Source organism: Nannobrachium achirus, assembly GCF_963921795.1.
Source record: "Nannobrachium achirus genome assembly, chromosome: 20".
Taxonomy (NCBI): Eukaryota; Metazoa; Chordata; class Actinopteri; order Myctophiformes; family Myctophidae; genus Nannobrachium; species Nannobrachium achirus.
The window spans coordinates 17,883,844-17,896,640 of NC_137827.1; the positions used below are offsets into that span (position 1 = coordinate 17,883,844).

Consider the following 12,797-nt stretch of genomic DNA (forward strand, 5'->3'; position numbering starts at 1 on the left):
CACAGCTAATTGTGTTCCAGGCATGCAAACTGGTTAGGGGTGAAAAAGGTGAGAGGCGATTGTATGTATGTGAGCAGGGGGAAAGGCAGACCTGCTAGAGCGGTCTGGGGGTATGTCCTCTCTGGGTGGAAGGCTGCTGCCTGTCTACACATGTCATTATTACATCACAGACTTTCTTTCTGCTTATCAGTTTTGCAATTTGCCACAGTGCCAGCCAAAATGACACAATGTAGCCAGCCTTCTACCCACAGAGGAGAGACACACATCCCAAGACGCGTTTGCTGACGGCACACACAACTCTATTTTGCTTTTGAGTAGGCATGCGTCACTCTTTCACTTTGAGTAGGCATGCATCACTATTTCACTTTGAGTAGGAATGCATCCATATTCCAGTTTGCGTAGGCAGCAGATACACATCACCCTTTCACTTTCAGTACACACACATTATCGGTATTTTGCTTTAGGTGATCTTTTCCTGAAAACAGAGAGATTTTACTGAAAGGTGCAGGTTTGCATGAGTGTTCGTTGGAACTCCTGGCCAAGCTGGAGGCACCATGGAGGCATCAAACCCCAAGTCTCTCAATGGTGGGCGAGAGCTTTACCCCTGTGCCACCTAGATGCCAGGACAGGATCCGTTTTATAATGTCATTCCTGTTCTGTGATGGGGTTTTGTATTGTACTAAGTCTAGAGTTCAGTTTTTGAAAAAAAAAATTTTTTTGAAAAAAAAAATGTTTTGGAAAAAAAAGGTTTTTTGAAAAAAAAAAAAACGTTTTTTGAAAAAAAAAAAAAGTTTTGTGAAAGCTATTGGTGATGCGATGACGTGGTGTATACGGACGCTCAGCTCCCCGGGCCCTTCCCCGTCTTTCTTTCTCTCTCTCTCTCTCTCTCTCTCTCTTGATACTCTGGTGACCAGTTTATGAGCACTGTCAAGATACTCCTTCAGGACTGCGTGAGGCGAAAGGCGAAACTTTGTTAAATTGAAATAAATGCGGTTCAAAGAGTGGCATGTTTAAAATGTGGACAGTGCAAAATTTTCACGCTTGTTTGACGTGGTGGCTATGTTTGTGAGAGGTGTTGTGAGAGAATGGAGCTAAACATTCTGTTTGAGAATTGCCACCACTTTGTGTTTGCTGAATTGTATGTATTAGATTGCGCACCTGTGACGGGTGGTCGATGTGGTCCGTCGCCGACCAGTGCATCCTCTCTTCTGCTCCGTCAGTTCACCAGGAGGTGTGGTTGAGTGAGGGGGGCTCGACGCCACCACAGAGCTGCTGGGGGACCACTGCTCCAGGCTCTCCAGACGCTCCTTTCAGTGCAAAGTAGTCACAGAACGGGAATGTTACTGTACAATGTTGTTGTTGTTTTTTTTTGCCATTTGCAAACAGGCCTAGAATTATTCAATGCTTTAACTATTGAGAAATAGCAGATATACAAGCTCGCAGTGCTGCGAGCTTGTAGATCTGCTATTTTTTTGAAAAATCGTGTTTTTATTTTCCCCAAGTATTTGAATATATCTTTTTAACTCATACCCTGCGAAATTGCATGTTTAACCCCCATACCAACCCCATCTTTCAAACATGGCAGCCATGTTTGTTTACATTTGAAGAAAACATAAGGGCTGCCTTCTCCTGAATGCCTGAACGGATTTCCAAGCGGATTTTTTTTGTTTGAAAGCTGTGAAAAGCATGCACATGCATAGTGCATGATCTGTGCACGAATGTGTGCACCAGCGTGCACACTATTTTTTTAACCCTTTGTTGGCGAACCGGCAATATAAGAGGTCCCACTTTAAATATGGCACTGAAGAAGTTAAAAGCGAACATTTGTAACTGAAATATTTGCTTCTGGGTGGTCCCTGGAACTTTGGGGGTACTTGACATGAAAAAGTTTGAGAACCACTGATTTAGAAGAAGGATTTAGAAGACATTTATAGAATCAGGTCAAAAATATTCAAAGACTTGCCCTAATGCTTTCAAAAATAGCAGATCTACAAGCTCTACAATTAATCTGTGAGCTTGTATATGTGCAATTGTTTAATAGTTAAAGAATAAAATAATGGTTAATGTGGTTCAAATCTAAAGTGACACAGATTTGCATTCAGGCCTGTGCAATTTGAATTCTATTATTTAATTTATCTGGAAATCAGTAACAAGTCTAATATTCATGGGAGAAAGAGTGAGTAAATCTCAGGCACCAGTTTGGCAATCTCCTTCCTCCTCCTCCCTTCTCGCTTTTCATCCTCTCTTCTTTGGATTTCAGCCATGATTTCTTTTTCCTAAAAGGATCAGAATCGCCAAAATCGTTTTCATTTACAAGGAATTTGACTTGGCGAGGCTAGTGCATTTGAATGAACAACACACATTACAAAGAATATAGGCAATGTAAAAGCATAAATATTAATATAGATAAATAGATTAAATATAGGGTATGAATAAACATGAACATGAATATGTATGAATATCATCATTTGTTTGTATTATGAAAGACAGAAACAGTGAATGTTTCAACAGGTCAGACAATACAACTGCATGATACACGTGTGTGTGTGTGTGTGTGTGTGTGTGTGTGTGTGTGTGTGTGTGTGTGTGTGTGTGTGTGTGTGTGTGTGTGTGTGTGTGTGTGTGTGTGTGTGCTCATTCACAGGATCCCCAAAAAAGACAATATCCCGGACAATCCATCAACCTGGAGAGACATTTCCCTTTTACCCACGATCTATAAAGTGTTCATGAAATGCATTCTTGCCCGAATCCTCCCTTGGCTTGTGGATGAAAACATCCTATGTCCCAAGCAAAAGGCCTACATCGATCGGCAAGGCATGAATGAGCATGTGTTTTGTCTCAAATCAGGTATTGATGATTTTAAGCATGGGTCTAGTGAATTCTTTGCTGTATTTCTGGACTTCCGTGATGCTTTCGGCACTTTAGCACATAATGTCATGATAACATCTCTTGAGGAATTCCATCTACCGCAAGTTTATGTTGACATTGTTAAAGATATATACACTGGTTCTTTCATACAGGTAATCTGTGGTAAACAGCTCACAGATCCCATCCCCCTCCAAGTAGGTGTTAAGACTGGCTGCCCATGGAGCGCTGTTAACTTCGTGTTAGCACTGAACCAGTGGCTCAAGTGGCTCTGTTTGTGTGCCCCTGTCAATGTCATTTCCCCTAACCCCGTTCAGGGGTATGCAGATGACGTTCAAGTTGCCTCTCTTCATGGAGCAGTAATAAAGAGCATGCTCTCCAAAACCGACTCCTTTCTGGAGTGGTCTGGTTTAGAGGTAAAAGAATCGAAATGTGCAGTACTTTATGAGAGGCGGAGTGGGGGAAACCGCTGGTATCACTCCAAAACAGATACAAAAACAGATTTCACAATTTGCAATAAGCCCATTAGAGTCTACTCACGTCACGAGACTTACAGTTATTTGGGGCACAAGTTTAATGTTGCAGGGGAGTGGAAAGAGCAGGTGGATGAATTAATATCTGAGTACTCCAGCAGGCTGGATTTAATTCATACATCACCCCTGCCACTAATCATGAAACTGGAGGCAGTCAGAGTAATTGCAGTGGCCAAGGTGCAACATCTTTTCTCCAATGTGCATGTTCCACGAAAATCACTATGTGATCTGACTGACAAAACTGTACACTTAGTGAGACAATGGACTGGTCTTAACACACACACAACACGTGACATCTTATTTCACAGCAAACGTGAGGGTGGTCTCGGTGTTCCCAATTTTGAATGGACATATATTGCTACAAGGCTCTCCCATTTGTTAAATATGTTGAACAATGATGACCAGTATGTGAGAGAGCTTGCACGCTCTTCTCTTTTTCTGGACCTAAAACGACGTAAGGTCCCTCTGGCCTGTGGCTCGGATCCTAGCTTCCTAGGTTTCAAGAGGAAGCTTAGTGGAAAGCTGGACAGTCGCTCTCCTGGCTTTGGTGTGTGGTCAGACTGGCTGGACTTAAATGATCTATGTTGCTGGGCGGATGTTACCTTGGAGTGGGTAGGGTCTAACTCTGAGGCGTTGGCTGTCTCGGAGGACTTTATATCTGACCCCAGTATCTCTGTCAGAGCAACTATGACTGTGTGTGGAGCAGAACACCAACTGCCACTGACTAATGCCCGAGGTCGCCTCCTATGGGCACAACAGCAAAGGCAGCGTCAGCACTGGACTGAGCTGAGACTGCAGGGCAAGACTGCATGTCTCCCTGCTGCGGACCATTCTGTATCTCACTCTGTGTTCAAAAATGTTGCCATAGACGAATGCATTGTTGTCTTTACCCTGAAAGCGAGGTTGCAGGTTTTACCAACTAAACTGAATCTCTCCATCTGGTTTCCAGGCAATCATGCTCTGTTTTTCCTTACTGTATACATCATGGTCATGAACAAATAGCTGAAACCATGTCCCATATCTTAAATGGTTGCCATGTATACAGGGGACTCTACATATGTAGGCATGACAGAATAGTGGATTTGATATCAAAAGATATCTCTTCCATCTTCAGGTCCTCCATCATGCTTTATAAGCATTCTACTGTGAAGCCGAGCATGTTTAACCTGTGTAATGATGATTCTGTGTTCTCTAACATCTCAGCTAACACCCCTGATGTCATTGTTGTTAACGAAACCCACAGGGAGGTCTTTATTCTCGAGGTCGGCTGTACCTTTGATTACAGCTTAGAGGAAGCCTTCTTAACCAAAGTGTTAAAATATCATCAGCTAGTGCAGACCATCTCACAGCTAGGCTACAGATGTAAACTTATAGTTTTTATCTTTGGGAGCCTAGGGCACGTACACAAGTTGGTTGTGAGGGGCCTTCAAATGGCCGGCCTCTCCAAAAGGAGGGCCAAACAGTTAGCAAGGTACTGCTCTGTATCAGCTATTATAGGAAGCCGCTCGATTTGGAGGAGGCGTTGTTTCCTTTATCCATGATTGTTGTCTGCTATGTTCGACTTGTATTGTATGTAACAACGTTCTGCCCTACATGCACTTTGTAACGGTCTGTTTTCCTAATTATCTAAATGCACTGATATTGTTTATGTCCTTTGTACATTCGTGTACTTCTACTTATGTGGGCATAAATAAACATTTCAAATGTGTGTGTGTGTGTGTGTAAGCCCCTTTCCCACATGCATTAAACTCCAGTGGCGGTGTAACATATTGGCCTAATGTTGATACAGGGGCAGGTGTTGCATTCTCACAGTATCCGTTCAGTACATTTTACCACTGATGATTGACCACCCTAACTAAGAATCAACCTGGATACCACTGTTGTGTTGAGGGGATTTGGGCACAGTGTGGGGGGCAAAGCTTGAAATTAAATATATTAATTTGTTAATTTGAGGTGAATTAAATCAAGTCCTTAACAGTCATTATTTAACAGAGATAGTGATCTGATCCACTGATCTATAGTTGCCCTTATTCTGTTCTCTTAACCGTCCATACTAAACTTATGCTAACTGATTCATAGCAACTTATGTGAGTGAGCAGACACATGATGCAGTTGATTATATGGGCACATTTCCAAAATAATGGTGACTCAACCAGGCAATCTGGTAGACTTTCCATTGAGAACTCCCTTTTCTGTGGAAGTTCTTACATCAGACTTCTCAGTAACTGACCACATTGAAGTGTCATCATACACTGACAGGTGATTTAGTGCACTGTTTTTCAAGTAGTGGTCGATAAAAATGAATCACTTCCCTACATTATCAAACGCATGGTCAGGGACCACATGCAATACCTTCACGGACTACCAGTGGTCCACGTACCACCAGTTGATTTACAGTACTTCTACTCTTCACTCGCAGTAGGCTTAACCAAATGGAAACAGTGATCATTTAATCTTTACCGATAAAAACAAAACTCCACAAGAACAATGTTGTGTAACTAAGAGAGCTGAGGACAATATATATTTATACGTGCATAGAATATCAACTACAAAGGATCATTCTTGAGCTGCCATTTGCTGGTTATACGCAGACAAGATGCCAGTACAGAATCAGAATCAGTAAGTACTCAGAAGACGCACAACGCATGTACAAATTGAATCACAAAATCCTTTGTCCCAACTGCGTACATGCCATGGGAGGATTTCTATTCCACATATAGTACATATTGGGCAGATCTATTAGCACCAAGGCGTCAGCAGCCAACAATGCTCTTTGCACCCTGAGTGGAATAGCCAATGTGGCCATTTACACCTGGGTGTATAACTGTATATAGCATGGCAGAGACGAGCTGTCCATGACTATCCTCACCCAGGTAACAATAGGCACAAGTCGCGTGCTTTAAATACCGCTCATATGAGCATTGCGTACTGCATCCGCGATAGTCATCGCACGCAATGGTTCTCAACCTTTTCAGGCCGCGACCCCCAAAATAATCATATTTTAACTGGCGACCCCCCCACCCTGACATGCACTTGGAGTTGCAAGAGTCCAGGCATTACATTTTGTATAACACGGTTCTATTGTGAAAATAGCATATCTACATGCTACATGTAGATCTGTTATTTTCACAATTTCTGCCTGTAATATTTGACAATCCGGCCAATGTTTAATTTGTCGTTTTAGAGGTATTTAAAAAGTCCTTAAATTGTCACTTTAGAAATGTGCAGATCCCCTCAATACACTTAAACTTTATGTTGGTTTGTTTACTGTTGAGTGAGAAAACAATGTTGCACCATTAAGTTAATCATCTGGGGACCCCCCAAAATAATTTGGGGACCCCCCCGGGGGTCCCGACCCACAGGTTGAGAACCACTGACCTAACGTGGGAACAGACACCATCATACGGCACTTCTCCATAAAGGACGCCAACGTGTGAATAATTCAGCAATGTTATGGACTGCATGTGGGAAGTGGACTTTATGTGTACATGTATATTTATGTGTGTTTTCCATACCATGTCCTCCTCCTGTTTTCGACGTTGGTCCAGCTTCTGCTGCTCCTCCTGGGCCAGCTTCTCCTGCTGCCTGCGCTGGTTCTTCAGCATCTCCTCGTGGAAGGAGCTCGGCGGGGCCTTGTTGTGCTCACCCAGGAAGGTCTGCACCAGGTCAGCAAGCTCGTAGATCATCACCTGGCAAAGGGACGAGAGCCATACATCGAGTTTGCGCTAGGGATGGGCGATAAGCGATATTATCGTTTATCGTGTTAAAAAAACACTTGCGATAATCGTATCGTGGAGATTACATTTATCGTGAAATCGTCCTCCATCATGCACTGGGATCAATTCACCTTTTTATTTGCCGAGCTGCATATCTGGTACCAGTTAAACCCTCTATTGGTAAAACGTACTTATAATATATGTACTTGATACAGTCTTTTTTTTCTCTCTACCAAATCTCTTTGACAAAAAATAGCCGATCTACAAGCTCACAACGCATCGCGTTGCGACGGTCACAATAACCGTGATATGAAATGTTCATATCGTCCCATCCCTACTCCCTAGTGAGCGCAATGCATGTGCGTGTGCGTGCGTGTGGGCGTGTGTGCGTGCGTGTGTATGCGCGCGTGTGTGTGTGTGCGTGCATGCGTGCGTGCGTGCGTGTGTGCGCGTGCTCGCTCTCACCTCGCCACACCGCATGCTTGCCTTCTTGTTCAGGTCCTTCAGGAGGTTTTGGAGGTTGTCATTTGAAAGTCCTTTGGGGTTCTTTAGCTCCAGCTCAGGAGGCCTGTTGGTGCCCCAAGCAAAATGCATATTCACAATCATGTTTATGGCCTTCACTTTTCAAACCAACCGGTCAGTTTGGTATGTGAACAGCTGCTCAGTGTAACAGCAAAGTAACTGTACAGAATGTAATAGGTTTGTTATTACTGGATTCCCAGAATTTACGTATATCACTGGGATTCTTGAATTGATTACTTTGTTGAAGATAACGTAATCCCCAGTTTTTTCTTTAGCTCATAATGTGATTAGAACCACTTGAGCCCTACATACAAGCTCACAACGCCTATAACGACATGCCCAAATCAAATAAATAAAGGTCTTTATCAGATAAGATACATGAAAGGGGAATACTCACACGTCGGGGTACGTGGGTGGGCATTTGACGTGCAAGTCCACGGTCACATGGCATTCCTGTCCATGGCTCAGTCCATTGGGTCTCAGGCAGAGATAAATCTCTGGAGGCCTTTTAACCTTTAACAGACGCAATGAAACCTTTAGATTATATGACCTGATTGCATTGCATGGTTTACATACCATCAGATGCAATAATAACTTAGCTATATTCGTAATCATCATTCACACCGGACCAATGTCCATTATTGTTGTGTGTGAACTGTCTGTGGATGTTGTGTTTTACTGTGATTTACAGTGATTATCCTGTGAAGCCAAAGGCAAATTTCCCACATTGTGGAAATAAAGACGATTATCTTTTCTTGAGACTAGTATTTCCTGCTCTTTTCCTGCAAATGGATTTTTTCCACAGGTTCTTTCTATGTTTTGCTTTTCAAAATTGTATGGATATTGGAGCAATGTTTTTGCAGAAACGCCAAAATTCAAGAAACCACTCCATTCCCATGGAAAAGCAGAATCAGCCTTCATAGGTAAATTTAGACTTAGTCAGAAGTAAGAGAAGGTCATGAAAATAGCAAAATAGCTGATCTACAATCTCAATGTTCTGCAAAACCCCTGCTGTCTTGCTGGCAGGCACATCTGCATGCACACAGTCACACACACAACTCTGATGATACTAGTAGGCTAGCTAACACACTTCCAAATAAGAAGTATTGACATTTGTAAACTAAAGTACCTGTATTCAGTAAGTTTCATGATGAGACCAAAACATCTATTTTTATATAAGAGACCTGGGTGGCCAAGGTTAGGAGCCTTATAAAATCACAACCTATTAAAATACAACATATACAGAACATACAGCATGCACATTGCCAGAATGCCAGGTGGTACAGCACAGCATGTTTTGCACATAACGTTACATACAACAGGGACCCTGACCCATCATTTCGTATTTATATAATACAACCCCATCTCTGTAGTTGCACCTTCCATGGATCCTTATTCCGCAGGTCTTCAAAGTCATCTTCGAAGATAGACGACAGAGCCTCTAGTTCAAGTTCCTGTTGGCCAGTGTAGCCATCATCATCATCTTCTTCTTCATCATGGGTTCCATGTGTTGGAGGGTGCTGACTGCTCATTCTTCTCTCAGCACTACATGGCTTCACACCCCTCCAAAAAAACAGAAAGGAAAACAAAATAGGAAGCGATTAGAGTTGCGTTTTCCCCCCACGCAGTCGGACACTTCGTCCTTGTCGTCTACCCAGCTGCTTTGCTGCGACTTAAAATAGCCTTCATTAAGTCAAATAAAGATAAGCACACCCAAATCTGTGCTCCAAAGACTGTGAAATCTGTCTTGACAGGAGAGTTAACACGCAGTGTACTACTGTGTGCAGTGTTGGAGCAGCTATGGCGCATGCGTGGCAGTTGCACGTCGTGACAGCAGGCGAAACGTCATCACGCTGCACTTGAACTTCCCAACCTCTTCCGACACACACCTCAAGAGGGCAGTAATGTGCAACAACATGCACTTTGCATTGCAAATAGTACAGTGGTACGAGTACAGCGGGCCGGGCTTGTTTCCATTGTGGTCCTTACTCCGAATATCCCCCACTCACCCCCCCCCCTTGTGACCTTGTCAAGCAACAGCAATTAACCAATACAAAATGTAATGCATTCCCCCCCCCCCCTTGTCAAGGGGGGTGAGTTAAGTATTGTTTTTTTTTTTTTTTAAATTGATAAATACATAGGCCTACACCACTTGTAATTGTGAATGGTTATTTAACAGGCCTGTATCGTAGGCTATTATTGTGTTGTTTAGTCACTACTATTACTAGTAATATAAAAAGAATAACAAATATAGCTGCAAGCAGCGATAAAGTGGCCAAGCAAGAAAAAGCAAAGAAAGCAGCAAGGGAAATAAAAGCAGGAAATGCAGAAAAATGGGAAAATAAATCAAAGAAAAACTAGAAGCAGTACTCTTCCGAACACAGGTCTCCCCCAGGTCACCTGGCCTCCTGATGGCGTTATAATAGGCCAATGTGAAATGTTCTTGGTCCTTTCACGGCAATTGGACGCTGCATGCGTGATTTGAGGCATTTTGTTCCAAAGGAGCAATCCTGCAAACTTTGGAATCCAATGTCAGCCAATTAGGATTGAATATGTCTAGGGACTTAAAGATGAAAACACAACGAATATCAAGTGTCTAATACTTTCCAATAATTATATAGAGGGGGAGTGGAATTAAGACAGTCATAACAGTGACTTTAAGCAATGACGGCTATGGCAGACGGCAACGGTAACCGGAAATGATCAGCGCTCGATAGATAAACCTGCTCGCCGTCGCAGCTGTCCCTACAACGGCAGAAGCTCCCTTTCCACGTAGTGGCTACAACGTCTGCTGCATAAATGAGTCGCGGCCGTCGCCATGGGAACCAAAGAGTTCAGTAAAAGGGGTGGGACCCCGTCACCGACGGCTGTCTGCTTAACGATTTTGACTGCTGCGGCGATTGCGTCATAGCAGTCATACTCTGCCTGGCGTTGCCGTCCTGAAAATTGACGAGCTTAAAGTCCCTAGTCACTCCCATGAAAACTCAGTGTGTGTTTGAATGAGATAATAATAATAATAGCTGAAATTTATATAGCGCTTTGTACACAAAGTCACTTTACAAGAGTATGTGGGTGCGTGTGTGTGCGGCAGATAAAAACAACAACTTGAACATAGACACTAGTGCTTTCTAGGTTATGATCTATAGGGGCCTAAAGATGAAAACACAACGAATATCAAGTGTCTAATACTTTCCAATAATTAGATAGAGGGGGAGTGGAGTGGAGTTGCTGCTGTCATAAAGTCACTCCAATGGAAACTCAGTGCATGTTTGAGCTTGACACTATACTGCAGTTAATTCGTCCCACCACAATAAACTGCAGATCTATGAAGCACTACTCCCCGAAGCTCTAAAAGCTGCTCTTGAGAACATGGATTGGTCAGAGGGGCAAAAAACTAAATCAAAGAACAAAATTCATGGGCAGAATTTCCACTTTAGTGGAAATTCTGCCCATGAATTTTGTTCTTTGATTTAGTTTTTTTTTGTCAACAAAAGTGCCCTCAAGACTCTTGCTTGATTCACATAGTTTTATACATTGGGATATCACCAACATGCATGATATAAAAGTTTAGACTTAAATCATTATACCATAAAAGTAGAAAAATTACTTCAACCAGCAAAAAAAACACTTCTTGGGGTAGAAATATGCTTTCCACTTTGCCCAACTCCACAGCCAGGTGGAAATGATGTACAGTATTTTCCGGACTATAAGGCGCACCGGACTATAAGGCGCACATAATTGACGCTACCATTGTGTTATGCATCCAACAGATGGAGCTGTGCTAAAGGGAATGTCAATGTCAATGAATGATCCATATATAAGGCGCACTGGTCTATAAGGCGCACTGTAGTTTTTTGAGAAAATTAAAGGCTTTTAAGTGCGCCTTATAGTCCGGAAAATACGGTATGTGTTCTTATTTTAAGGTCAAATGACAACTCATGTGTATAGTTTTAAAGATAAAGGGGGTGGTTCATCTTACCCAGCGGTTCATCTTACCCCGTTCTCCCCCTATAGGCTATTAATGCTTAAAGGAGTAGTTCACCCCAAAATGACTTTTTTTCTAATGATTACTCACACCATGGAGACTTCAATTCAATAATATGTTTTGTTTTTTGTCAAATTCCTAAGACACTAATTTGATTAAAATATATTTACCCCGATTGATTCCGGATGGGGACCCAAATGGCAAATGCATTCGGGTCCCCATCCGGAATCAATGGGGGTAAATTTTCTTTTTTTCCTTTTTTTGTCTTAGGAATGCGACAAAAAACGAAAGTCACCATGGTGTGAGTAATCAATAGGAAAAAATCAAACCTTGGTTCGAAGTGGAGCCGTGAAATTGAGCACTTCCAGATCTATGTTTTTGATTCTATGTGTTCCCCCCTGTGTGTGTGTGTGCGTGTGTGTGCCTGGCCTGAAAACAGCGCCCCTCCCTTAACATGTGTGGTCATAAAAGGTACTGTTCAAACTCAACGGGACAGTTCTCACTGGTGAGACAGGACACACATTGCCACTCAGAGGGAGCCCATGTGCTCTGCACACGGCTCCAAAAAAGTCATTTTGGGGGTGAACTACTCCTTTAAGCCCATGCAGGCAACTGGTGAGCTGCTGGCCTGGGCCACACATGGTAGCCTAATAACAAGACTGTTGTTACTGGTTAGATCCACAAGGTGGAGTCCTACAATCATTATTTAATTGCAGTAGCACATTGATTGATTGATTGAAGAATTTATTAGAAGTTTGCAATAGAAAAAAGTACAATTTCATGACAGTACAAATCACTGGTACAAAGTCAACTAAAAGGAGATCCTAGAAAGCCGAGGCTTATTTCCACAGGAACCACACTTTAAGTATCTCATATAACATTGAAAGACAGACGGATAGAACATAGTACTTTATCTAGGATAATATCAGTTTCAAAAGCATACTATCAAATACAAAGGCAGAAAAAAAAGAAAAGGGGGGGGGGGAGCATGGGGGTTTAGTCTATTTACAAGTCACGGGTATAGCAGCTGTCTGAAGGTGACTTTTCGTACCAATTTTGAAGGAGGCTAGGGATTTGCTCTCCTTTAAGGCTTGTGGAAGGGCGTTCTACATGTTGACATGTGCACAACCCTAATTAGTTTGTTCTGGGCTGTTTGGAGCTTTAACTTTAAGGCAG

The 12,797-nt window shown here is 42.5% G+C and overlaps 1 protein-coding gene across 1 annotated transcript in view; it reads right to left on the reverse strand.

Moving 5' to 3' along the window:
• The window catches only part of eif2ak4 (eukaryotic translation initiation factor 2 alpha kinase 4), an 87,054-nt gene extending 77,815 nt beyond the window's left edge, over nucleotides 1-9,239 (reverse strand). Inside the window, 6 exon segments of the mRNA XM_080750649.1 lie at nucleotides 1,159-1,307; nucleotides 2,196-2,276; nucleotides 6,914-7,087; nucleotides 7,580-7,682; nucleotides 8,034-8,149; nucleotides 9,016-9,239. Of these exon segments, the coding sequence (XP_080606775.1) occupies nucleotides 1,159-1,307; nucleotides 2,196-2,276; nucleotides 6,914-7,087; nucleotides 7,580-7,682; nucleotides 8,034-8,149; nucleotides 9,016-9,168 (776 nt within the window). The 5' untranslated portion in view covers nucleotides 9,169-9,239.
• Between the last annotated feature and the right edge of the window lie 3,558 nt (nucleotides 9,240-12,797).